At 38.0% G+C, this 24,770-nt stretch overlaps 2 protein-coding genes across 4 annotated transcripts in view; one reads left to right on the plus strand and one right to left on the minus strand.

Moving 5' to 3' along the window:
• ANKMY2 (ankyrin repeat and MYND domain containing 2) overlaps positions 1-16,924 on the minus strand; it is a 34,765-nt gene extending 17,841 nt beyond the window's left edge. The window contains exons 1-4 of the mRNA XM_007121617.4: positions 16,362-16,924; positions 9,408-9,472; positions 4,054-4,192; positions 2,233-2,331 (exon numbers count right to left, since the gene is read on the minus strand). Of these exons, the coding sequence (XP_007121679.1) occupies positions 2,233-2,331; positions 4,054-4,192; positions 9,408-9,472; positions 16,362-16,428 (370 nt within the window). The 5' untranslated portion in view covers positions 16,429-16,924. The remainder of the gene's footprint in view (positions 1-2,232; positions 2,332-4,053; positions 4,193-9,407; positions 9,473-16,361) is intronic.
• Positions 16,925-16,982: 58 nt separating this feature from the next.
• The window catches only part of BZW2 (basic leucine zipper and W2 domains 2), a 59,460-nt gene continuing 51,672 nt past the window's right edge, over positions 16,983-24,770 (plus strand). Inside the window, exons 1-2 of one of the 3 annotated variants that reach the window (XM_028490075.2) lie at positions 17,069-17,136; positions 21,643-21,799. Coding sequence is in view for 1 of the 3 variants with exons in the window: in XM_028490074.2 (XP_028345875.1) it covers positions 21,846-21,862 (17 nt within the window). In the remaining 2 variants the exon portion in view is untranslated. Of the gene's footprint in view, positions 17,137-21,642; positions 21,800-21,840; positions 21,863-24,770 lie in introns of those variants that run through there. The other 2 variants (XM_007121619.4, XM_028490074.2) reach the window with 2 other exon arrangements.

Below are 24,770 nucleotides of genomic sequence, written 5' to 3' on the forward strand. Positions count from 1 at the left end.
TTTGCTCTTGTTTCTAGATAGTAACTGAGAAATATGGGTTTAACTGGGAGCATTGTGAATAGGAGAGTACGCACTGGTAGAATATAAAAGCATTCTTGATCTTTCAAGTTAATAAAAGGAGAAAGAAAATTTACTCTAACAAGACCAGGCCAATCACATTAAGGAAACACACACACACACACACACACACACACACACACACACACACACACACAGAGCCACATACTGAGTGAGACGGGAGGGGCTTCCATGGTGTACTGGCAAGTGAAGAAAACAAGTTGCAAGGAATATATTTGTATGACCTTATTTTTAAAAGATGAAAAAATCTTGCACGTGTGTGAGTACATATGTATACATATTGATCTACTTGAGGGGAATGAAAGTGGGAGAAGGAGTTTTTAATAAGACTAACTATAAGGAAAATGTAATGTCAACTTGAAAGGGTACAATGTAATTTTCTGTCTATGAAATTAGTCTAAATAGATTAAAATGGAATGAAAACATTACTCTCACTTTAGGATGGAATTGTGGACAGGTGTACATTAGATTTTTATTAACATAGTATTGACAGTATTAAGAAAAAAGAGAAAAAGAAAAGCATTGTATTAATGGTTGAAAGTGCAGCCTCCTCCACTTCCAGCCCTGTGATCTGGGGAAAGTTACTTAACCTCTATCTAAGCTCTATTTTATTACATTGTGGACATAATGAAAACTTGTAGAGTTAAAGAGAACTTCAGATCATCTAATTCCCTGGCTTCTTTGTACATATCAGAAAACTGAGGATCTGGAGGTGAAGGGATTTGCCTGTGATCTTGTAACTAATTAGGAGCAAATATGAACTAAAATATGTGTCTTATGATTCCTAGTTTAGTGTTCTTTTCTTACTAAACTGATACCCTCAAAATTAGCTGAGGGCTGAGGTGGTAGCAACCAGGGAGCCCCTAACTGTGGGAGATAAATATTTCTCTGAAGTTTGCACAGCAAAGCCATACCTTTTTCAAATCCTCCTGAATTGAAGTAAAATAAAACAAGAATATTTGTTCTCAAAGAGCTGTCATAAAGTGACTCAGTGCCTGTTTTGACTTAATCAACAGTACTTACTATTAATAGTTTTAAGTAATATAATAATAAAATTTAACACCATATACAGTTACTGTCCCCCATATCTGACTAATTCCCACTGTATCTTAGCTTACATGTAATTTCTCTCTTGAAATTCCCTTGGAATGGGAGAGAAGATCCCGCTCTTTGATGTATTTTATGGAACCCTTAAATCACCCATTGGAATACATTTTCACACAGTCATTGCCTTTATCCCCTTAGTGCCATGAATGCAGGAACACCCTCTGTCTTGTTCACCAAAGCATCTAGAGTGATGCTTGGTCTACAGGTTGTGAATGTTAAGTATCTGTTTAATGAATCATTAGGCCTCACAGAGCTACGTACTACATTCCCAATAAATCAGACATTTCTATCATTGCTTTTCTATCAATGGACTCTTCTAACTGCCAACTCATTGGGGCCAAAATACCAAACATCAAATATTCATTCCCACTGTCTTCTAAACCCCCTATATTATATCAAGTAACAGGATTAACACACCAAGAAATATTGGGCACACGCAATAAATGTTTGTGGTTGATGAGGATGATAATGAAACAGCTGTATATTGTATTATCATTAATACGCCTTCCTAATCATTGTTGTAATTATTATAAACAGCAATAACTGATGGCATTTATTGAGAGCTACATGTAAAGCTCTTTAGGTCTATCATCTCATTTAATCCTTTCAATAACCATGTAAACATTTTGCAACGGGGAAACTGAAGATCAGAATCATTAAGTAACTTGCTGTTAAGTGGTACAGCCAGAATTTCAACCCACGATCACTGACTCCACAGTTCCTGTTCTTAAACATTAGGTTAAACTACTTCCTTAGAGGAGTAAAATATTCTCATTCAAGCATTTGACTGCAACAAAAAGGCCTCACCACACTCTGTATTTCAGAGTGGAGATTCAAAATAGCTTGTTCATGTTATCTAAAGTATCATTAGGTGTTTCATTAAGTTAGACAAAACTGTAAACATTTGCTTTTTTAAAAAATAAACATGAAAAAAACAAAAAAACAAAAAAACATGACAGTATTTACACTCTGAGAAGAAAAGTGGTATATTTTTCCATGGGGGAAATTCTGGGTATAAGCTAATGTAAAACTGCCATAAAAACTCACCCACAAAGGCTGCCATCTGAGCTGCTGTTCTTCCTACAGAGTTGACAACATCTGTCTCGGCACCAGCTTCCAACATTACCCACGTGATGTCTTTATTACCTAGAGTTAAAAAGAAACGTATTTGTTAAAATTAAGGACTGCACAATTCAAATATTCCCTTTTAAATAATCTGTACCTTTTTTTTCTGCTTAGTCTTAGGTTTCTATTTTGTGGATATTTTCATTTTTTCCAAAATATAAATCATAACTATAGCAAAAAGTAAAATGCTATAGAACCCACATAGAAATTAACCTTATTTTCTAGAAAACACATCAAGCGATACAAAAATGGTATGGCATTGAATATAACTTTTTTTTTCTTAACAAGACAAAGTATGTTTTTCCTATGATAATACTTAGTATTAAAAAAAAGAATAATGCTTAGTATAAAGTCAAAACAAAAAATAAAAAACAAAGACAGAAAAAATAAAATGAATAAAAGTCTCCCCTTAATGTCTACTAACTCATCCCATCCTTCACACCCACAGGCCCTGAGATAACTACTGACAGTTGAGGATCTATCTTTTTACACTTTGTCCTATCTACACATTCATAGTGATTCTATTTGTGTTCTTTCACTAAAGGAATCATTACAGATAATCTGCTGTTATAAACTATACTCAGTGGACAGCATTTCGCATTACTTTTTGCAAGCTTGAACTATGATTTCCTTAGGAACAGTTCCTGGAAAACACTGTAGGATCAAAGGTTATGCATATTTTAAATGCATTTTACCAGGCTGCCTTCCAGCAAGGTTGGGCTGATTTACACTCCCCAAAACAGTGCACAAAAGTTCCTGTGCCAAGACTGGGCATAATCACTCCTCCTTAACCTTTGCCAACATGTTTAAGTGAAAGGCTATCATTTGTTGTTCTAATCTGCAGATCTTTGAGAGCGTTTTAAGCTTATTAGCCAGTTGTATTTCTTTTGTTCTCTGTTCAATTTTCTGTCTAATTTTCTACTGTAGCATTTGTTGTTTTCTAACTGATTTATAAGAACTCTTCATATATAATGCTATAACCCTTTTAGAAATAGTAATAACTATTTTCCTTAGTTTTTTAATTTATATTTTAACTCTATGTACGGTATTTTCTATATATGGAAATGTTTTAAGATTTTATGCAATCAAATTAGGCAGTGTTGCCCTTTTTGAATTCTATATTTTATACTATGCTTAGAAATGCTTTTTTCCCCCAGGATTATAAAAATACAGATTACTGCTTTTAAAGCATGGTAATATTAAGTTACATATTTATTTTCTTAACAAACTGTAACAAGGACAGATAATTCCACTTAATTTTAGATATTTCCCAATTGTCTTTATTCAGCAAATTATAAGCAACATGAAATCAGGGTAAGTTTCTAAATGGATCATCATATTTAGTACTTAAATGTCACTGAAGCAAATAGCCCTATCATAGCAGGTATTCTCTCAAGAGAACAACAAAGAAGCTTTCATATTACTTCAAAATATAAAACTATAGAACAGCAAAGGAACTAAATTGTAAGAATAATAGATCTAGCTCCACAACTCTAAACAAAATATATTGTCAATACAAAGAATCAAGTGATTTAAATAACTAAAGAAACATCACCAAATAAACTATATAACATATTTCATACATTACAGCTTTTCAAAACCAATTCCCACCATCTTTCCACAAGACATGATCTTAAAATTACTATAACAAAAATGCACGTAATTTTAAAATGTACATATACTTATAACAAATTTGTATAGGTGACTATTACTGGTATATTAGAATAAATGCTAAAACTTCACCAGAAAGTGCAGCAAACATGAGGGCTGTGTATCCATGTTCATGTTGATGACAATTTACATCAGCTCCATGTCGTAAAAGTAATTTGCACATATCAAGTTTTCCTTTATATGCAGCATGCATTAGAGGAGTCATTCCATTCTTTAACAGAAAGGGAAAAAAATTATTAAGTTTACTTATTTACCTTTCCCCCTGCCTATGAACAATTCCTGCAATTAAATTAAAACACAAGATAAAATGAATTAATAAAATCATCTTTATAAACTGCATTTTTATACTCAGTTCCCCACTTGGATCTTCCATAAACTGCTGAAGAAAAAAGATGGTTTTATTACCTGAGGTTTTCTACAGATTAGCAAACAGATTCAGAGAAGAATTGCTCAACTTCACATGACTAGTAAAATGGCCAGGGCAAGGACCAAAACTTAAATTTATCAGGGCTCTCATCTCTACTACACATACTTAGCTCCTGGGGAAACAAATGAACAAGCAGATACAAATGCGTTAAAAAAAGAATAGAAAAGAAAAAAGTAAGGAAAAACCTTAAAACAAATAGAATGCTTATCAAGGGGAAAGTTGAATATGGTATATCCATAGCATAGAATAGTATGATGTTACTAATTGAATACATTTGTATCTATTGAATTGAAAAAATTTCCATGAATTACTGCCAATGAGAAAAACAAGATGTGGGAAATGTATATTAGAGTGTTCTCATTTTAAAAAAATGATCCTCAAAATCACATTTATATTTTGATCATATATATGATTTGGTTATATATATGATTATATGAATATGGAGAAAGGATTGGTAGTGTTTATACCAGGCTACACTGTTTAGTCTCCATATGTTTTGTCCATATCCAATGAAACATCCAACTTTATATGTTAAGTACCTAATACTATTTGGTGGATAAATAAATGAGATGTTCCCTGTAAGTAAATCTTCTCAGAATCCAGGAGAGACTCTCTGAGTGCTGGAATTTCAGAGTTACTCTGGATGAAAACCTCTCTAAAACATATAATCTCTTTTTTTAGCAAATCTCAGAATACTAACATAATTTGAATTGTTCTTGATGATTCTAGACTATTATAATGAACATCGTCATATTATCAGAGGCTTGTTGATGTGAGAATCGTAGGAAGGTTGTACAAGAGGCAACTTAGTAGGAGTAGTCAATGTTTCTTGAGAGTAGTAATGGGAAAATGATAAGGAGATTAAAACTTTAGTAGTTTTAAAAACTTTAAATATGATGATCCTAAAAATAAAGTTTCTCTCCCATAATTTTTAAATCAAAGAATTCATCAATATTAGTCTACTAAGTTACAACTCTATATCATTAAATGCAGCATTCATTCATTCAGCAAATATTTATTGAGTGCCTAAGATATGTCAGACACAGATCTATGCACTGTGGGTAGCAATGAGCAAATTCCATGCCCCTAAAGTCTAAGTCCCTGGCACTAAATTTTAGTAGGGATGACAAGGCAGATGGTGATAATAAATGCTATAGGGAAACAGCATCGAGTAAGGGGGAGAGGGAATGGCAGAAGGTAAGAGGATATTGTTATTTTTAAAAGGACAGTCAAAGAATGTCCCTCTGAGCAGGTGGCATTTGAACAAAGCCCTGGAGGGAGCAAAGGACGTAAATAACTAGAGGAAGAATGCTCCAGTAAAGAGAATGCAAGTGTAAAACTCTTTGGGGGAGAGAAGCATTGGGTTCAAGGAATACCAAGGAGGCCAAATCTGTGTGCAGCTCACTCATAGAAGCTCCAGGAACCTCCTTGTCTTGAATTTGGTGCTCCTAGGTTTAAACATTAAGTATAGGAGTGTGTCTCATGTTTTAACATTAAGTAGGATGCCAATGCTTGTGGAAGGTTTCTGCAAACTTATTCAAGTTACAGAAAAGCCATTCTATTTTAAGTTGTTAAAAGAGTTTTTACCCTCAGTAGTTAAATATTATCAAATGCATTATATCTATTGAGATGATCATATTTCTCTTTTATTCTGTAATATTGTGAATTACATTGAAAGATTTTCTAAACTGAACCATCCTATCATTCTTGGAGAAACCTTACTTGGTTAAGTCTTATTATTCTTTTGATACACCACTGGATCAAGTTGCTAATATTTTATATAGTGTTTTTGCATCTGTATTTACAAAGTGAATTGAGCCCATAGTTTGCTTGGGCTTCTTCCTATTTTGGCATCAGCATTATGCTAACTTTATCAAATGAGTTAGGCATCTTCCCATCTTTTTATGAACTAATGGTACAATCTGTGTAAAATGAGAATTAAATGGTCCTTGAATGTTTTGTAGAGCTTACTCAGGTGTGCAGCTTTAGAAGGTAGTTGGCACTTAAATACATTCATACAAATCTTCCTTAATTATCCCAGTTTTTCTATTTCTATATGAGATAAGTACGTTCATTTTTATTTTCTAAAAAATCGCTACTTTCATATGGGTTTTCAAATGAATTGGCTTTAAAAAGTTATGACAATTCCTCTTATAATTGCAGTTATGCTCTCACTTCCTTGGTGTTTATTATTTTCTTGCTTATACTTTCCAAATTGTGTCATTTTTTTTGGTCTTAAATTGATAACTTTGTTTTATCTTTTCTTTTTTAACAGCTTCATTGTGATATAATTTACTCATTTAACATTACAATTAAATAGTTTTCAGTATTTTCAGAGTTGTGCAACCATCACCACAATCAATCTTAGAATATTTTTGTCAAAACCAAAAGAAATACCATACCCATTGGCAGTCTTTCTCATCACCCCTCTCCATCCCATTACCCAGCCTTAGGCAACCACTAATCTACTTTCTGTGTCTATGAACTTGCCCATTTCGGACATCTCCTATACACAAAATCATACAATATTAGTCTTGTTTGATTGGCTTCTTTCACTTGGCAGAATGTTTTTGAAATTCACCCATGTTGTAGCATGCACCAGGACTTCATTCCTTTTTGTGACTGAATAATATTCTGTTGCATGGATATACTACACTTTGTTTATCCACTTATCAGTTGATGGATGTTTGGACTGTTTCCACATTTGGCTGTTATGAATAATGATGCTATAAAGATTCATGTTCAAGTTTTTGTATTGTCATATGTTTTATTTTTCTCAGTTACATACCTAGGATTGCTGGGTTATATGGTAACTCTATGTTTAATCATCTGAGGAATTGTCAACCCATTTTAAAGAGCAGCTGCACCATTTTATATTCCCACCAGCAAAGCACAAGGGTTCCAGCTTCTCCACATCCTCCCTAATACTTGTTATTATCTATATGTATTTTTTTATTATCGCCATCCTAGTGGGTGTAAAGTGGCCTCTCGTGGTTTTGATTTGCATTTCCCTGGCAGCTAATTTTGAGCCTTTTTTATTCATATGTCTTCTTTGGAAGAAGAAGATCCTTTGCCCATTTTTTTAATAGGGTTATTTGTCATTTTTATTATTGAGTTGTACGAGTTCTTAATACGTTCTAGATACAAGTCCCTTACCAGATATGATTTGTAAAACCATTCTGTGGGTTTTCTTTTTACTTTCTGGATGGTGTGCTTTGAAGCACAAAGGTTTTAATTTTTCTTTTTTCTTTATTTTTTCTTTTGTTGCTTGTGCTTGATGGCTTTAAAAAATTTTTATTTCTATTTTATTTTTCTTAACTCATTTCTTATATTTTCTGAGTATACTTTATTCTTTTTATCTAATTTCATGAGTTGAAAGCTCAGAACAACACAAAGATTTAAAGTACAATAACAAGTGCTACAAAATTTCCTCTGAATATGACTTTGGCCACATGACACAGCTTTTGATAAACAGTAGCTTTTGATAAATATTGTGTTTTCAGTTGTTTATAGTAGGAAATTTCTATTTCTTCTTTTACCCAAGAACTATTCAGAATTTTTAAAAACATTCAGGTTATATGTTTTATTCTTTGGAACATATTTTTGTTTATTTTCAGTGTTATATTGCATTTGGTAAACTTGTTTAAAGTTAGTTAAAATTTTCCTTTACAAAATAGTATAATACAGGACTTCCCTGGTGGTGCAGTGATTAAGAATCCGCTTGCCAATGCAGGGGACACGGGTTTGAGCCCTGGTCTGGGAAGATCCCACGTGCCGCGGAGCAACTAAGCTCGAGCGCCACAACTACTGAGCCTGCGCTCTAGAGTCCGTGAGCCACAACTACCGAGCCCGAGTGCCGCAACTACTGAAGCTCACGCACCTAGAGCCCGTGCTCCGCAACAAGAGAAGCCACCGCGATAAGAAGCCCGCACGCCGCAATGAAGAGTAGCCCCGCCCCGTTCCTCGCAACTAGAGAAAGCCCGCGGGCAGCAACAAAGACCCAACGCACCCCAAAAATAAATAAATAAATAATTTTTTTTTAAAAAAGAAAAAAACTCATTTCTAAAAAAAAAAAAGTACAATACATAAACCAATTTTTAACAGTGTTAAATGTAAATGGAGATGTACTATTTCTGTCTTATATAAAGTGCATAGACTGTTAGGTTATCCAAATTTTCCATCCCTTGAATACTTTTTTCTACTTAACTTATCATTTTCTAAAAGATGTTATTGTGGTCTTACAAATTTCTCCTTTGAATTCTACCTTTTTCTTTATGAACCTCAAAGCTTATAAGATTATTAGTGAAGGCTTAAGGCTGGTATATTCCTGGTGGTTTATCAACTTTCTATAAGAAAGAGTCTTTTTTTTTTTTTTTTTTGCTTTAAACTTTATTTTGGTTGATATTAACTTTACTACCCATGTGTGGGTAAAGGGTTAACAAAACACCTCCTTTGCTGCATGAGAAACTGAAATTCAGTTAATGTTCTAGTACTAGAACTGTCCTGTATAATAGAGTATCTACTAGCCACACATGGCTAATGGCTGCCATACTGGACAGCTCTGAAGAGAAACTACCATCTCAGAAAGTTATTCTGGATTGCAATTGTTCTAGAAAGTTGAGTTTAGGTCAGTTAACCCTCCCGAGAAGTAGAATTGCTGGATGAAAGGTGTGTACATTTAAAAATGAGAAATATTCTAAAATTTTCTCCAGAATATGATGCCAATTTACACCTAATCCAGTAGCATATAAAAGTCCAATGTTTCCCACACTTCACAAGAAATGATATGGAATTGGTTTAACGGTCACTTATTTGATTACCAGTAAAATTAAACATGTTTTTACATCCTTATTTGTCTTTTGCAACCTGTCTGCTGACATTTGCTTTAGAGCTTAGTATAACTTGAGCATAAATGCTAGAAAACAACTCTTATTATCAGATTTTATATATTATCCATTCTCATAGGAAGTAAAACTTTATTAAATGTTTTAAATTTTACCTCATCCAAGCAGTTGACATGAACATTCTTGCTGGCTAACAATGTTCCAGCTTCTTGGACAGTACCTTAAAAAAAAAAGAAAGAAAGAAAGTGCAAAGGTTATATATATTTAGAACAGAAAAAAAATCTAACGTCAAGGAAACAGACGTTAAAGGGTTATCTGTAAAACTAAGATGAGTCAGATCAGGTTGCTAAGAAATAAAGCATCAATCGCATACTGTTTATTCTGCAAAGTAATTATCCCAGAGAACAGTTTCATATAGACTAAAATAGCTCCATCTTGCTTTTACTTCCACTGGCCTTAGAGTATATTAAATTGGCCACATTTTCCTTTTGGCAGTAATACAATAACCACAAAGCATAAGTCTTTTAATACTGAAACAAATCTTAAAGGGCATCTAATCCAAACCACCATCTAAAGCTTAAATTGCAGTCAATGTAATAACAGTTCAAAATACAGTATTTATATACCTTGTCACCACTATGTCCTGTGAATTGATGGCATGCTCCTAATAGAATTCTTGGTTTGGAAATGCTGAGGTAAATGTATCTTTTATGCCTGGTACTATATAAAAGTGCCATATGGTCAGTATTCAGACTCTCATACTGAGAGCCATCTGATGTAAACCTGAAGGTCAGTCTCTGTAAATTTGTAAATAAGCTGTAATTGGGCCACAACTCTCAGGTTTTCCAGCCTTCTGTAAGGCATACTAAGGCATAGTTGCAGGAGAGAATGTTGCTATTATCATCCTTAATAGGAGCCAATCACATGTTCTGCCAAAAGATTTCTGGTGTGACAGGGAACAGGATAATGAAATTGCATGTTCTCAGGTAGAAAGGATGAGATAAGCCTCTCTTCTAAAAGGACATAAAAGAATAGAAGCATCCTCAACTAGGAGTTATTTCTTGTCTTTAAATTTAGAATTATAGTTCCAGAATGTGTTAAACTTTGCAATTCTTCCAGAGCTAAAGGTGGAATGCAGAATCAAGCTTAGCCTTCTTCTTTCTACCCAACCTGCTTCTTAGGCACATGGTCTGAGTGCCCCTCACCAACAGAGGGGAGATAGAGAAATGTCTCCTAGATTGATAGCGAAATAGCTCAGCTGGGGAAATGTCAAGTGAGTGATCTACAAGGCCCCGAATTATGACAGCAGCTATTTTGCCAATAGTTCATTTGTCTGATCCCACACTCCACCTGAGGGCAGTTGGTATCACTGGCTGAATGGCTACAGAGGGAGAGGGGAAAGCCTTCAAGCATGCAAGCAAGTTGTGCAGGGAAGCTTATCCATACTTGTGGCTTCTCACCAGAGACTCTCAAACATCTTTGGAAAGGAATTAGAACAAACTCCTGCACACCAGTTTCACTTGAGGAAGATGCTTCAGCTGAACCCCATTATCCACTGAGGAATAACTGAAGTTATTTTCCATCTGACTGAGAGATGTTTATGCAATAAAGGGAGAATACTGTAGGAATTGTGATCATGCCAAAGCCTCCTATATGTTAGGGAAAGGATGGGGATTGCAATCATAAACATTAGGCTCATATTAGATAACAGGCCAATAATTCTATAAAATGTTTAGCCCAGTGGCTAACAATGTATGGTAAATCTGTCCAATCGCAGGGCAATTAAAAAAAAAAAAAGATGAGTTGTTCACTCACATACCATGGAACACCAGTTAGTCTTTTGAAATGCAGGGACCAAGATGGGAAAATTTTTCTGGAACTGTTTGGGCTTCTAGAGAATGAAAACATATTTTGGAAAATAGATGAGCAAAATAACCCCAAGAGGAAAAACTTTTGATGATTTCTAACTTGGAGTTCCTAATTTAATGACAGTAGGAAACTGTAGAAGGTCTAGAATAGCATGGAAATGGGAAACACATAGTTTACACAGAAGGATTTTTATTTTTTGTCATTCCTTACTGTGCATAGTAGACTCTCAAACAGTATTTTGCAATTAAATTTAAAAGATTAATTGCTTTACTTGGGAAAGAAATATGTTAAATCTGATTTAACAAACTCTTAAGATGAGGGGATGTGGTACTATAAGGGGGATGGGAAATGAGTCAACATTTATCCTCACTGGAGACAAAAATGAATAGACATAACTGACAAAAATAATATTTAATAATTCGTTTCCCTTGTGAGAATTTCTCCAAGTGGTTCCAGAGAAGAAAACACAACCCAACCTGTTCCATTAGGGTGGGATAGGTAAGTTATCTGGATGGACCAGCATTTTAGCAGAGAAGAGATGATGATAAGAGTGATATTCTCACTGTTACTGCCCTCTCTTATACCACACTAGAGCCCTTTCAGCACCACTATAAAACTGAACAAGTCCTATAAAACCCTCAGTTTTCTTATATAAGAAGCAGAAATAATAACATCCATCCCATAGTGTTCTTAGGACTAAGGGCTTGTCTTGGTGCGGGGCACAGAGTACAACCCCAGTGCATATCAGATGCTCTTGTTATTTATATTTACAGCAGCATAACATAATTAATTGCGACATTTCTAACATCTAGTTTGGGACCACTGGTCTCTACTGAAGACAAGGAGAAGTAGCCAAAACAAACAAAAAGGGAGAAACAAACTAACATGACATTTTCTGTTTCCAGCAATCCATCAGATAGTCATGAGATCTGAATATTTATGAGTTTCAATCATTTAGTGGGATCCCTCAACAGGAATGTTTTGAGGAATCTATATCTAAGTTAAGTATTTAAAAAACTATTTGGCTTGCTAGTTGCTGTGACATTTATGTATAAGTAAAATCATGTATAAATAATTAAAGTGTCTGAATTTAAAAATAATATATGGATACAGACTTAATCATAGAGACATAGTTATAAATGTATTTTAAAATAGAGACTTCTAATTACAACATATATTTTGAAATAGTGAATCTGTTTAGGTGTAAAGTTTCTAAATTCTCCTATGTGTATCTATTTTTAGACTTTGTAACAAAATGTCCTCAAGTTAGGATTATGAATCACTAGATAAAAATTAGAATAACTAAAAGAGTTGTTGTTTTGTAAAGGAAGACAATGAAGCCCACAGAGGCTGCAAAACCTGCCCAGTCATATAGTTAATGGTAACTACGTATTTGAATTTAAATGTCTTTGAACTCTATGCTATAATTATTAGTAGACCTGAATCTTTCTATATACCAGAGGTAGTAGAAATAACATTATGAACTACACAGGACCTTAGAGCAGGATCTTTTAATAGTCCCAAATTGGAAACAACTGAAATGTCCATCAGTGTCACCAGATAAGCAAATAGTAGTATATCCATACATAGGAAATAAAAGAAAAAAATAAGAAACAAATTATTGGTACAGTATGGATGAACCTCAATATCATGATGCTGAGTGAAATAAGTCATGCAAAAAAAAAGGAATATTTATTATACTTATTGTATAATTCCACTTACATAAAATTCTAGAATAGAGAAATCTAATCAATAGTGACATCTATCAGTGGTTGCCTGGAGACAGGGGTGGAGGGAGTGACAGATTACAAATGGGTATGTAGAACATCTTGGGGGTGATAGAACTGTTTATTGTCTAGATTGCAGTGGTTTTGTGGATGTATACTTATGTCAAAACTGACTTTTAAAAGAGTGTACACTTGAAATATGTACCATTTATCATACTTTAGCTATACTCCAATAAAAGTGGTAGAATAAACCTTATTGTCCGAGTCTGCTTCGCATCTCCTTTAACACAAATAATAATAATAATAAAAATAAGTATGTTACTTTCTTGTGAAATCGGCAACAGTGATCCCAGGGATTTCAAGTACTAAACAAGATAAGTAATGAAAGACTTTCTGGTTTATATTCTTAAAGTTTAATTTATTTTGAAATAGTGCTTCCTCAGTGTTTAATGAAAAAGATATCAGAGCTTAGAAGAACGGGTCAATCTCCATGTAATATAACCCAGTTAACTGTGCTTAAGTGATTTCATTTCTCTTCTGAAATGTTGTGAAATGGATGCTGTCAGTGAGTGATTTAAATGGATATGTGAGAAAAAGCTTCTCAGTTTCATCTGGAACTTCTTTTTGGCATTCTAACAAATAAACAATCTGTAGAATACGTAGAATGTGCATTTACTCAGAAGAAGAAATTGTCTTAAAGTGTCCAGTAGCAATGTGCGGTATTCTCTGGACTGTAAGTCCCACTTACAATCGGCTTAACTTCTGGAGGGCAGTGGTTAGCCGGAGGGAGAACTCAACAATTTGCTGAGTTTATTTCAGATTGGCCAAGATGACAGGTCACACGTGGCTGGAAACTTATCGTTAGTTCCACGTACTAGTACTGACTAAGCCAGTGCTTCTCAAAGTTGAGAAATGTACCGAAGGGAAAAAAAATCAGAACTCTACTCATCTCCTTTAAAGAAAATTGCTTCTTATGAGTACGAATATACACTTTGTTTATGAGCTTCGTTCAACTGTAAGCCAAAAATTATTTTACACATTTTAAATGCACACAAAACTACAAAATCAATAACGTTTACAATTAAAATTAATTTAACTTGACAGATGAAAATATTTTGCTGCAATTAAATTGCCTCTCAAAGTGAATAAGATATGGTATGGACTATGGTGCTGGTTTCATTTTTTCATTTTGTTTAGTTTGTTTTCAAGTCCAGCATATTTCTAGGACTGTGGGCCATATGATATCTCTGCTCTGCCACTTATTACCTGTATTATATTGGGCAAGCTATTTGAACTTTTCAGTTTCTTGGTTTCTTGTCTATCAAGTAGAGACTGCCATATTTACCATAATAATAGCCAATGCAGTATTTTAAACACATTACTCATACTAACTCATTTTATCCTTATAGCAATGTTGTGAGGTGGGTACCATTTTTCACATGGAGAACCTAAGGCTCAGAAACAGTAATTTGCCCAAGGCCAAGTCACCAGCAAATGAATGAGGCAGGATTCCAAATCAGACTTGAAAGGTTAACTACCATCCTATGCTGTTCCTCATAATGTTGTAGCTTAAAAATATTTCCTAGCTTATCAAGATTAAACTCATGGATATATGTAAAATGCTAAGAATTATGACAGGCCCAAAATAACAATCAGTAAAGGTTGGCCACGGTTGTTACTTTCTCTTATCTCCCATTACTTTTTTTTAAGAGTATGGTAATGTCCAACAGACCTTCACTTGACAAGAATGTATCACATACTATGTCCATCTCAGTTCTTTTCTCATCAGCTTGGACCAATTAAATAGGTGAAACAGTGTCTGTGTAATTTGTTGCACGATGTGGGCCCAGAAAAAAATCACAGTGCTAATCAGGCAAAATTCACATTAATTCTTTTATTTAATCTTTAAAAATAAAAACTGGTGGACACCTAATAATGTATCCAAGGATTCCCTCCCTACGTCCCCCACACACACCACCTGCTGCTTTCAGAGATCCCCTTTATAAAACTGCTCACTTTTTTACACTTTTGAGAGATGGTGAGAGCTCTGGACTGCTTAAAAACAGAATTTGCATCCCTGGTGGATTATAAGTTGATGCTTTGTCTCCTTTTTTTGCCCAGCACTGTACCTGGCACAGAGCTGAGACTCACATGGTTGCTGAGCTGAATCCCAGGGCCACCAAAGGCACGGAGACATGAACCAGAGACAGGCAGAAAAGGGAGACTGCAGTACCAAACAGGTCAGCGAGAACCGTGCAGAACAATCTGCACCAACTCCAAGTCCCACAATTCTAGGCAAAGAATACATCATAGCAAATTACAGCTGTGACTGAGTTCAACCTGTCGAGATCAGATGGGGTGGGCTCAGCTCATGAGCACTTGTTGAGTTCCAATCCGATATTTCTCTCCTTTACGTTTAGACTCTTCTTGTCAGTATAAAGAATATATGTGCCTTTCTCTCTGCAGGTCCAGATGGCAGCCAGGCTACTTAGAAAAAAAGAAAGCCTGGAAATTGGGAAGTTTCATGTTGCAATGACTGGCTCCTCTGCCGTTCGAGGGAGCTTAAAACAGCCACATGAACAATGCCCGCAGTTCCCGCACACCCGTATCGCCGCGCCGTGACAGTGCAGAAGCCACGTAGTCACGCTGTTGTCACCTGCCAGGTAACGGGACTTCGGGAACTCTTCTGGGACGTCCACTCGGGGACGGAGCGGAAAACATGGCTTCTGGCTCGTCCCCGGGGCCTGCATCTCCCTCCCTAGGACCCGGAGCGGCGGAAGTGGGACGCGCGTGGGGAGAATGGAAGGGAAAGCGCGGAAGCGCGCGATTAGAAGGTCGCAGCCCTGCGAAGAGCGCAGAGCGGTGTGGACGCCTCCCCAACCTCCTCGCTGTTCTGCGAGTTTCTGCGGCGGCCGGGGGCTTCTGGAAGGAAGCCAGGGAGGCCCTGGACTCAGAAGCCTCAATGCGGCAAATTACAGACCTTGTTTTGTGCCCTTGTAAAGAACCACTTCTCCTTAGGAGCTCCCTCCACCCGCCGCAAGCCAGGGCGGGGACAGCCAAGGGATCCAGATCTTTCGGCCTCCGGAAGTCGAAACGGCCCTTAGACACCGATCTAGGAACCTGAAACTTCCAGGCCACTATCGCCCAGACGGACTGTGGTCAAAATCACCTTAGGAGTTTTGAAGAATGCACATTCTGAGGCCCCACCCCGGGTCGCTCATTATCATCCGAAGTGGAGCCTGGAAATGTGCACCCTTCCAAAAGCTGATTTAGAAGACGAACGTCTGCAACCTCCGCTCCAGTCCCAGCGGCGCTTCTCCTTCCCCACCTCTCCGCCCCCGCAACCGGTCCCACACCAAAGGTAGGAGCGCTGTTTCCCGGTCGCAGGATGTCAGCCTCGCAAAACCGCAACCCAGGGTCAGCCGGGCCGGGGGCGCCGCCCGGGCTCCGCCACGCCCCCATTCCCTCCCGGGCCAGGCAGGCAGCGCCCCCGCCACAGCCCAGCACCCACACCTTTTCCGATGACTTCCAGCAGATCCTTTTCCTCCTGGGTCAGCTCGCCTTTCTTTATGTGAACCATTGCTTCCGCCAGCTTGACAGCTATTGTTTCTTTGGGAGTATTAAAAAGAAACGACGTGTCTGTATTAGGAACGCCAGCCGCAAGGTTAGGCAACTTGAGACTAGGACATTAAGTAGCCAACCGCGGAAGCGTTCGAATTCTCTCCACCCTCCCGGGGGCTGGCGAGCAGCGGGCGAGCTCGGGCGAGCCGGGCGGGCAGTCTCTGCAGGCCCAGAGGTAGTCTCCTCCCCCCGCGAGTCATTGGCCCGGCCTGGAGGAGGAGCTGCAGGAGGCGGCAGCGAGACTCTCCCATTGGAACAGCCTGGGAAGGAAAAACCAAATGGAGAAAATCAGAGGGGGGGAATTAAATGCCTGTTACACGTGTCCCACCGCCATCCTTTCCAGTGCAGATATTTAGGGACACACAGTATTTAAATTCTCTTTCTGGAATTTCTGTGTTCGGCAGCTTCTGCTAGGGGCATGCATCTCCCTTGCTCTCGCTATACACCCCCCTTCATTTCCCAGGGAGTGGAGCGGCCCGGGACGGGGGCGGGCTGGGAGGCGGGGCGGCGTGGTAGGCGGGGCCGCGCCGAGCTCCGTGTGTCTGTGTCAATGTGTCTGTCCTTCACTCCTCCATTGTCTGCCGCCACCACTGCCGCCGCTGCCACCGCCGCTGCCGGAATCGCTGCAGCCCCCAGCCTCGCGCGTCGCCGCTACCTCCTCGGACAGGTGAGAAGCAGCCCACGTAGGGCAGGGGGGGAGCCGGGAAGCCTTCGACAGCCGGAGCCAGAGCCCCACCGGGAGCTTCCCCCCTGCCGGAGCTGGCCCTGAGGAAGCATGTGCCTGCTGGGGCGGCTTCCTTCCTCTCGGTGGGGAAGCCGCCCCTCCACCCCATTACCATCACTTATACCGCGTATCAGTGCCCCGGAGTGAAGACCCGCCACTTGCCACATTTGGCCGTCCCGGGAGACCGAGAGCGGCCAGGCGCCGGCCACGAGGTGGGAAGTGGCGGGTGCCCATCGTCCCGTGCGTGGCACCTCCAGATGTAACTCCCGGGGAAGCCAGGGTGAGACTTTGGACTCGGGGTGGGGTGGAGAGGAGAGCTCCCCATTACGAGCGAGATGAACGCATGTGAGAGTAGTCTCGGGAGAAGGTAGTTCTCATTTGGCAACCTGCCCTCCTCACCCCTCCACCCACCACCCCCACTTGTCATCTCCTCTGGCGTCTGTGGGAGCTGTAGAAGAAAACCGGATCTGATCGCTCTATGGTGCCCGTTAAGGATGTTTGGAAGCAATTTACACTTGAACTAATACTTCGTTTATGAAAGACAGCCGGGGATGAGGGAGGAGGGAGGGCCTCTTCTCTCTTCTAGAGTTCCCAGTCTCTTTGTAACTCAGATCTTGAGATTTATGGAAATAGGAAGGGGAGGGAGAAGGGGCGGAGATTAAATTGGTGTTGCTGTCTATATATAGCATTAGATTAGCCTCTTAATCCAACCTTCATTCAACTGTAATATGTAGCTTCAGGCTTTCACTATAGGAAGCTAGGGGCCAAATACAAGCGTGTACCCTCCTGTGGCTCAGAGACAGGACTTGCTTGCTAATACGAAGTCAGTCGTTCCACCCTGGTGCACATCCATAACATATTTACAGCATCAGCGAAAGCTTCTGTAGAAATTAGTGTTTACTGTTGTTTCTCTACAGTCTAGTATTAGCGTTTCTCCCAAGATGCATCTGCTTCAAAGAGAAATATTTGTATAATTATGTAGATTTTTTTTTGTTAAGCATCCCCCCCATACCATCACTGTTTCTCCCCGCTGTGCCATATATGAAGTGAAGTGTATTTTCCTCTGGCCTTACGCCTTCATTTCTTGGAAGCATTCACTAACACTTCTGAAATCCTGGAAGATGTTCATTATTTCCTGCCTTGAACAAAATTTTTCCCCCAAATCCCAGATGTTTTCTTGTCTAAGGCTTCATCTTTACAGGCTGGGGCAGATCTGAGCCAGAACATATCACATGAAAATGGTTTGAAATTATTCATCGCAATGTATAACAAAGAAACTTTTGTTTGGGAATGCTTTAATAATGATGTGACTGTTCAAACAAGTAGTAAGGCTTTTGAGTGACCCATCTTTTGTAAAACGTAGAATGCTGCTATTGCCACAATTACAACTGGTTGAAAACACAGTATCATGAAGAAGAAACCCAGAAACCTAAGAAAATGCTTGCGGAGTAACCTTTCCTTACCATGTGACTTAACATTTTACAAGGGATGTTACAGAATTGGGTGCTTTATTGCCAGTATTTCCAACTCTTGTGCCAAATTGGGGTCATGGTTACTTGAAGGTCACACCTGTTTGTCTCATTGAAGTTGTCAGTTCCTCGAGGATAGCAATTTATTATCTATTTTCCTGGTGCCTTATGGCTCCTCGTTGGTATTTAGTCCTCTGTGAATACTTGAATTCAGTAAAGCTAGAGTCAATGACATTTAAAGTAAAAAAGCTAACATCTGCCTAGAAATGCATATAAATAATATGTTAAGTTTAAATTTCTAGAAACAGTAACGTAATGGATTGTGTTCGTCAGATGGATTCCATTAATCGTTTTTGGACAGTGTTAATATTTAATGTAGGAATAAGATTAGCTAATGAGCATACCTTAGACTAGATCAAGGAACTTTTTTTGTATTAAGAATGTATTCACGTCAAAGAAGTTTCAATGGTAATAAAATAGCTACTACTTATTGGGTCCTTAATCTGTGCCAATATTCTACCAGATGCTTTGTTATAGGATTTGTTTAATCATTGTTGTAGCGACCTAGGAATTAGCCAGTATTACCCCTGTTTCTGAAAATAAGAGGACAGAAACAAAAAGAAGTTAATTTGCCCACAGACCCACAGTTTGGAAGTATCAGAGCCAAAACTGGAACTAGATCTGTCTCCAAAACGTTTTCGCTTTTCATTATTCTCTATCTCTGTGGCTAGCAGTAAGGGGGAAATTATATATTCTTTATCTAATAGATAACACGTTCATGTGGTTTAGCGTGCCAAAGGTACAAAAGACTCTCCGACCTCTTTGCACAGCTTCTTCTCCATGCCCTACAACCCATGGTGTCTATTTTTCTCATACCTTTCTGAGAAATTGTATGTGTTTGTAGCTTATATGTATAGTTCCACTTTTTTTTTTTTACAGAAATGAGAGCATACTAACACATTGTTCCACAATGTGTAATAGAATTTATATGTTGCTTTGGTCTCTGTTTCTTTCTTCTCCTTTTAAAAAATAATGATTTCTGAAATGTCTGAAATTCTTATATGTGTCCCCATCATCCCTTTTTCTACTGCTACCACCCTGGACGTCTCTTGGCCTGTTGCAATGGATTCCTAAGTAGCCTGCTTTCCATCCAGCTCATTCAAGGCACCAACATTAAGGCACCACCACTAATATACACTGAGCACTCATCATCCACCCAAGGATGAGACATACTTTGTAAAGACAGAACTGATTCACTTAAAGCATGTCAATGGCTCTCCACCTGCCGCAGAAAAGAGGCTCTGGTCTCCTACTTCTGGTTCCTCTCTACCAGACCACGTTTGGTCTGGGAGGCTCCAACTTCTGGTCCCAGCCGGCATTTCCAGTCAGCCAGCCCCTCCCACATACTCTGCTCTAAGGTCACCTCACTGCTGATTCCCTAACATGTCAGTAGTTTCCACCCCTTTGTTCCTGCTTTTCTCTTCCTGGAGTGACCTCCCTTCCCTCTTTACCGAGTCTTTCTCTCCTTCCCAGATCTGATGAAGTGTCAGCTTTCAAGGTACTTTCATGGTCCCCTCTTCCACCCCATCCAGGAGGGGAATACAGGCCCTAGTAAACATTTTTATTCCTGTCCCTCAGCAAGGGAGATAAGAACAATCTTTCCTCAGGAGTTGCTGGTACAGTTGCTGACATCCTCTAATTTTCTCCTATCTTCTTAGGAGCCCTGGTCCCCACCCCACTTGCACCCCGAAATTAACATCTTTGCTCTTCATCTGGATCCCCATGAAAATAACCTAAAGCAGGCACCTTTTTCATGACATCCTAGTTCAGTTTTTGTTAATCTATTTGACCCCTTCTCCTTCTAGACTGTAAATTAACTAGGATTAGTTTATCTTTGCTTCTCAAGATTGTGACCCCGTGTCTCGCACCTAGTGTGTGCTCAGTACATGCTGAGTTGAATTCAGTTTGATCTCCAAGTTATTTTAGGTGGATTTGTTTCCCTACTTGACTAATCCTTCCTGGCAATGTGAGGTGATGTGGCCCTAAGCACACACAATCATAACCAAGGGCAGAAGGTCTTTAAATGTTTTCGGTCTCAAGCTGCTTGACGTACTGATGAATGCTACCAACCAAGAAAAAAAATTGTTCATATGCACATGTTACAAATTTTGCAGACGGTTCCTAGACTCCCTCTTTGAAGCCCTTGACATACAGCTCTGTGCTTTAAGAGAATGCCGTTTACTTTTTATTGCAGGGGAATAGCTCATTTTTGAGTGTTGTAACTTTTGGGGTAATGTTTTCCTTGACATTTAACTTTCCTTTCTTAGGTACATTTCTTGACTGAGTGGATATTTGATGATATTAAGGATTTTTATTTTCTTTGAAACTAATATTGTGGTTATATGTTTAAAATGTCCCTTATCTTTTAGAGATATGTACTGAATTGTTTAAGGAGGGAAAATGGTAGGACATCTAAGACTTGCTTCAATATAATTTTGTGACAGTGGGGGACAGGGACTGAGTAAGAATATTAATGAGACAAAGTTCACCGTGTTGTTAAGTGTTAAGGTGGGCAATGAGTACATTGACTTCATTAGACTGTTCTCTCTGCTTTTGATATGTTTGAGATTTTCCATAAGGAAGTTTTAAAAAGGAAATCTGGAAGTATTACAGCCCCTAAGAAATTGTCGTGGTAGTTTAAACCAAAAAAAAAAAAAAAAGAGAGAGAGAGAGAGAGAAAGCAATGTGGGTACAAATGCTCTTTCTCTAATCTTAGAGTTGAGCTTATGCGGTTATCCATTTAATGTTAAAACAGTTACACCTAAATCTGCAAAAGACTGTCTTGTGAACAATGCATTTCCATAAACTGTTCACATCACCTTTTAGCTTCTCCACAAAACGAAGAGGTAGGTGGCATATCTCAGTGCTGTGTCACAAGCTTATGAATATCCTACTGGCAGCTAATCTTCATCTTTTTTAGACCCTGACGAAGTAATTTGCAGACACGTCTCAACAAGGGGTGCAAATATATTTCGTTTAACTGAGAAAATCAAGACATGAATGAAGTGGAGATACTGATTTTCTTCTGTGTCACATAAATCAAGTCAGAAGGCATTTCCAAAAAAAGAAGTACTTTGGTAATGTCATGAGCAATAGTTAGAGGAGGGATCTCACTGCATGAAAATGAGGACCACACTCAGGTGTGCCTGGCACGTCCTTCCTCAGCATTTGCTTAACTAAATGCTTGTTTTGACAACTGCTTTCTGAATTCTTAAAACTTTATAACTTGCATGTCTTGATGTTTATGTTTCTTTTATGACGTTTTGGACTTATGAAATGTTAATGTTTCCAGAAGCCAACATGGAATTTTTTGGTATCATTTATAACATTTCTTCCCAGATTTGGTTTGAAGCGTTCTTAAAGAATATTTAATTAAGCTTCAAAGCCAAGCCTTCACAGTGTCTAAGGACAATGTAGCCAATCCAGTCTCATTGCCAGGTAATGCCGAAGCACACATTAGTGTATATCCAACTTCAACTCATATATATTTATATTAGCTATGTCACTGTGGAATTTAAAACTCAAGGCTGGTGCCTCTTATCTCTGAGTATAGTAAAACAGTTCCAGTAATTAAAAATAGAAAGCTATTTTTGCATCAGAAGGGAAAAGGTAGCATTCACCTTCCCAATAAATACATTTAAGCTAGAAAATTGGTGTTTTTATCTCTTGTTATTTGGTTATCTATTGCGGGGTTGTGTTAAAAAGACCCGGCAGACAAAGCAGCCCTTAAAACTACATTCATCAGCCTCTGAGTAAAATCTCTTCCTGGTCTGTTGATTGTGGAGTAAAGCAGTCCCGTTAAGTAGCCTCTTCTGATCTGGTAGGAAATGATTATGGATGAGCCCTGGGAGACAGCCAAGCATAGCCATAGCTCTGAGAATTAGAGTGGGAAAACCAAGACTCCATGATGAGATGGCTTTTCCAAGGCAATGTCTCTTGCTTTCACTTTCTTCGTATATAAAACAGGGATACTAACCAAACTTACAGGATGACTTTGAGTATCCTTGAGGATCCCCTGTGAACTATAAAATGTTATATAAAAATTAATTGTTATTTTTAGGGCCAATTCTACCTGTTTTTACAGTTGAGAAGAAGATGAATAACACAATTACAGGCCTAGTTAAGAAATCACTTTAAAGTAAAATTGTATAGACGTTAGTATTTGCCATAAGCCCAACTTCCTACATTTTGGAAGAGATTTATTTTTCAAGAGAGACTTTCTTAAAAGATATAATTCTAGTAATTCTATCTCAGGATTAACTTTTAAAAAATACTAATCAGGATTAACTTTTTTTATAATAATAAGAAAGTTCTCGGTATGCATCTGTTGTTTTCAGTGAATCCCAAATGATAAGACATGATCTTTTTCCTCAAGAGACCTCTACTATCCTTTAGGAGACCCGCCAGCCCCTGAAACAATAGGGACTAAAGTCATCACCCAAAAGCCCTCCCCTACCTCTGTCAGCCGACAGGTTAGACCCCTTTGAGAACTTCCCTTTGCCTGTTCAGGTGGCTGTCCGGCTCCTTCCAGTCTTTCAGCTCTAATGTGAACAATGTGGTTACTCCCTACCCACCCACTGGCTTCCTGCTCCCAGAATGCCCTCCTCCACCCATTTCTGCATATCACATTTTACTCCAATCCTTCTCAGCTCAAATGACCCCTTCCCCACACAGCCTTCTCCAGTCCCCAACCAGAGCAGTACAGTCACAAGTGCAGATTCCAGAACGGGTGGAGCTCAGTGGGAGGACTAGAGAAAGTGAGATTCTGAACAGAGTCTGGAAGGATTGGTGAATTTGGGCAGGCGAACCAGAAAATGGAGAACATTCCAGGGAGAACAACCCCCAAGAAAACAACTCCATAAAATATTATAACATGTTATAAATATTTATAAAATAAATATCGGCTGTAATTTTCTGGCCAACGGTATTGGAACTAGACATTTTTCATTCAAAGGCACGTTTTCTTCAATATGTCAACTTTTAAAAAATCATAGAAGTGGTAGATTATATTTTAAAGCACACTTCGTTCTTGCTCTCAAGTAATTTATGACATCACATGTTTCAGACTAAATTGAAAATTATAAAGCAGTATCTTCAGAATTGGTGGTAGCAGGAAAGTTAATAAAGGACATAAAAAGAAACCATGGAAGAGAAAATCATATACTTATTCGGATATTTTGCCCTTGAATACAAACTAATTTGAAATTATCCAAAATAGCTAGAATATCAATAGCCAAAATAGCTAGAAAATAAAATGAGTAGGAAATTGTGAAATTTATTTTGCAAGTAAAATATGATCCATGGAACTGTTTTTATCTGTATAGTGCCTTAAAGGAATTTTATTCTCTCAGTTTGATTTTTTTTCCCAGTTGGACTGTTCTGATTTTTTGTTTTCTACTTTTATTGATGAATGGAATAAAGACATGGCTGAAACAGTTAAACCTGAGAGATGCAACTTGGGGATTTAATAATCAGGTTAATGTGAATCATTTTAATGCGGGATTGTGGTTGTCATTAGGAGTTTCCACGGCATTTTTCCTTTGTATCTATTAGGGGAAAAAATACACAACAATTTAGAATAATTTCTAAATTTAAAAAATCTGCTGTATACCAGTATCAGCAGTATACACAAGAATACTATTCTTTCTTAACTCATTGTGATGTCTATGTTGGGGCCATGGGTCTCTTCAGCAAGTATCTTTTAGGCAGTTAAATGCCAACTGGAATAATTTGGCCTGTTCTAAATTTGGCATGTGTTGAGTGAAAAGTGCCAAAAAATATTCTGATAGTCATATTTGTAAACTGCTTTGGAAATAAAAGGTTTAGGTAACTCACTGAATGAACCATTCTTTTGGCAAATGCCAAAGAGACAGTGCTTTCATTGTTCTTTCTTGATTTTTTAATTTCAGGTGTATCCTTTGGTGTTTTTTGTTTTGTTATCTTTAATTCTCTTAATTATATATATAATAATATATTAGTGGAAAACAATAATAACAAATTTGTGAGATGTGTAGAATTGTGTTTCCGCCTTTCATAGTTCGACTTATT

The sequence above is a fragment of the Physeter macrocephalus genome, chromosome 5 (genome assembly GCF_002837175.3).
Source record: "Physeter macrocephalus isolate SW-GA chromosome 5, ASM283717v5, whole genome shotgun sequence".
Classification (NCBI taxonomy): Eukaryota; Metazoa; Chordata; class Mammalia; order Artiodactyla; family Physeteridae; genus Physeter; species Physeter macrocephalus.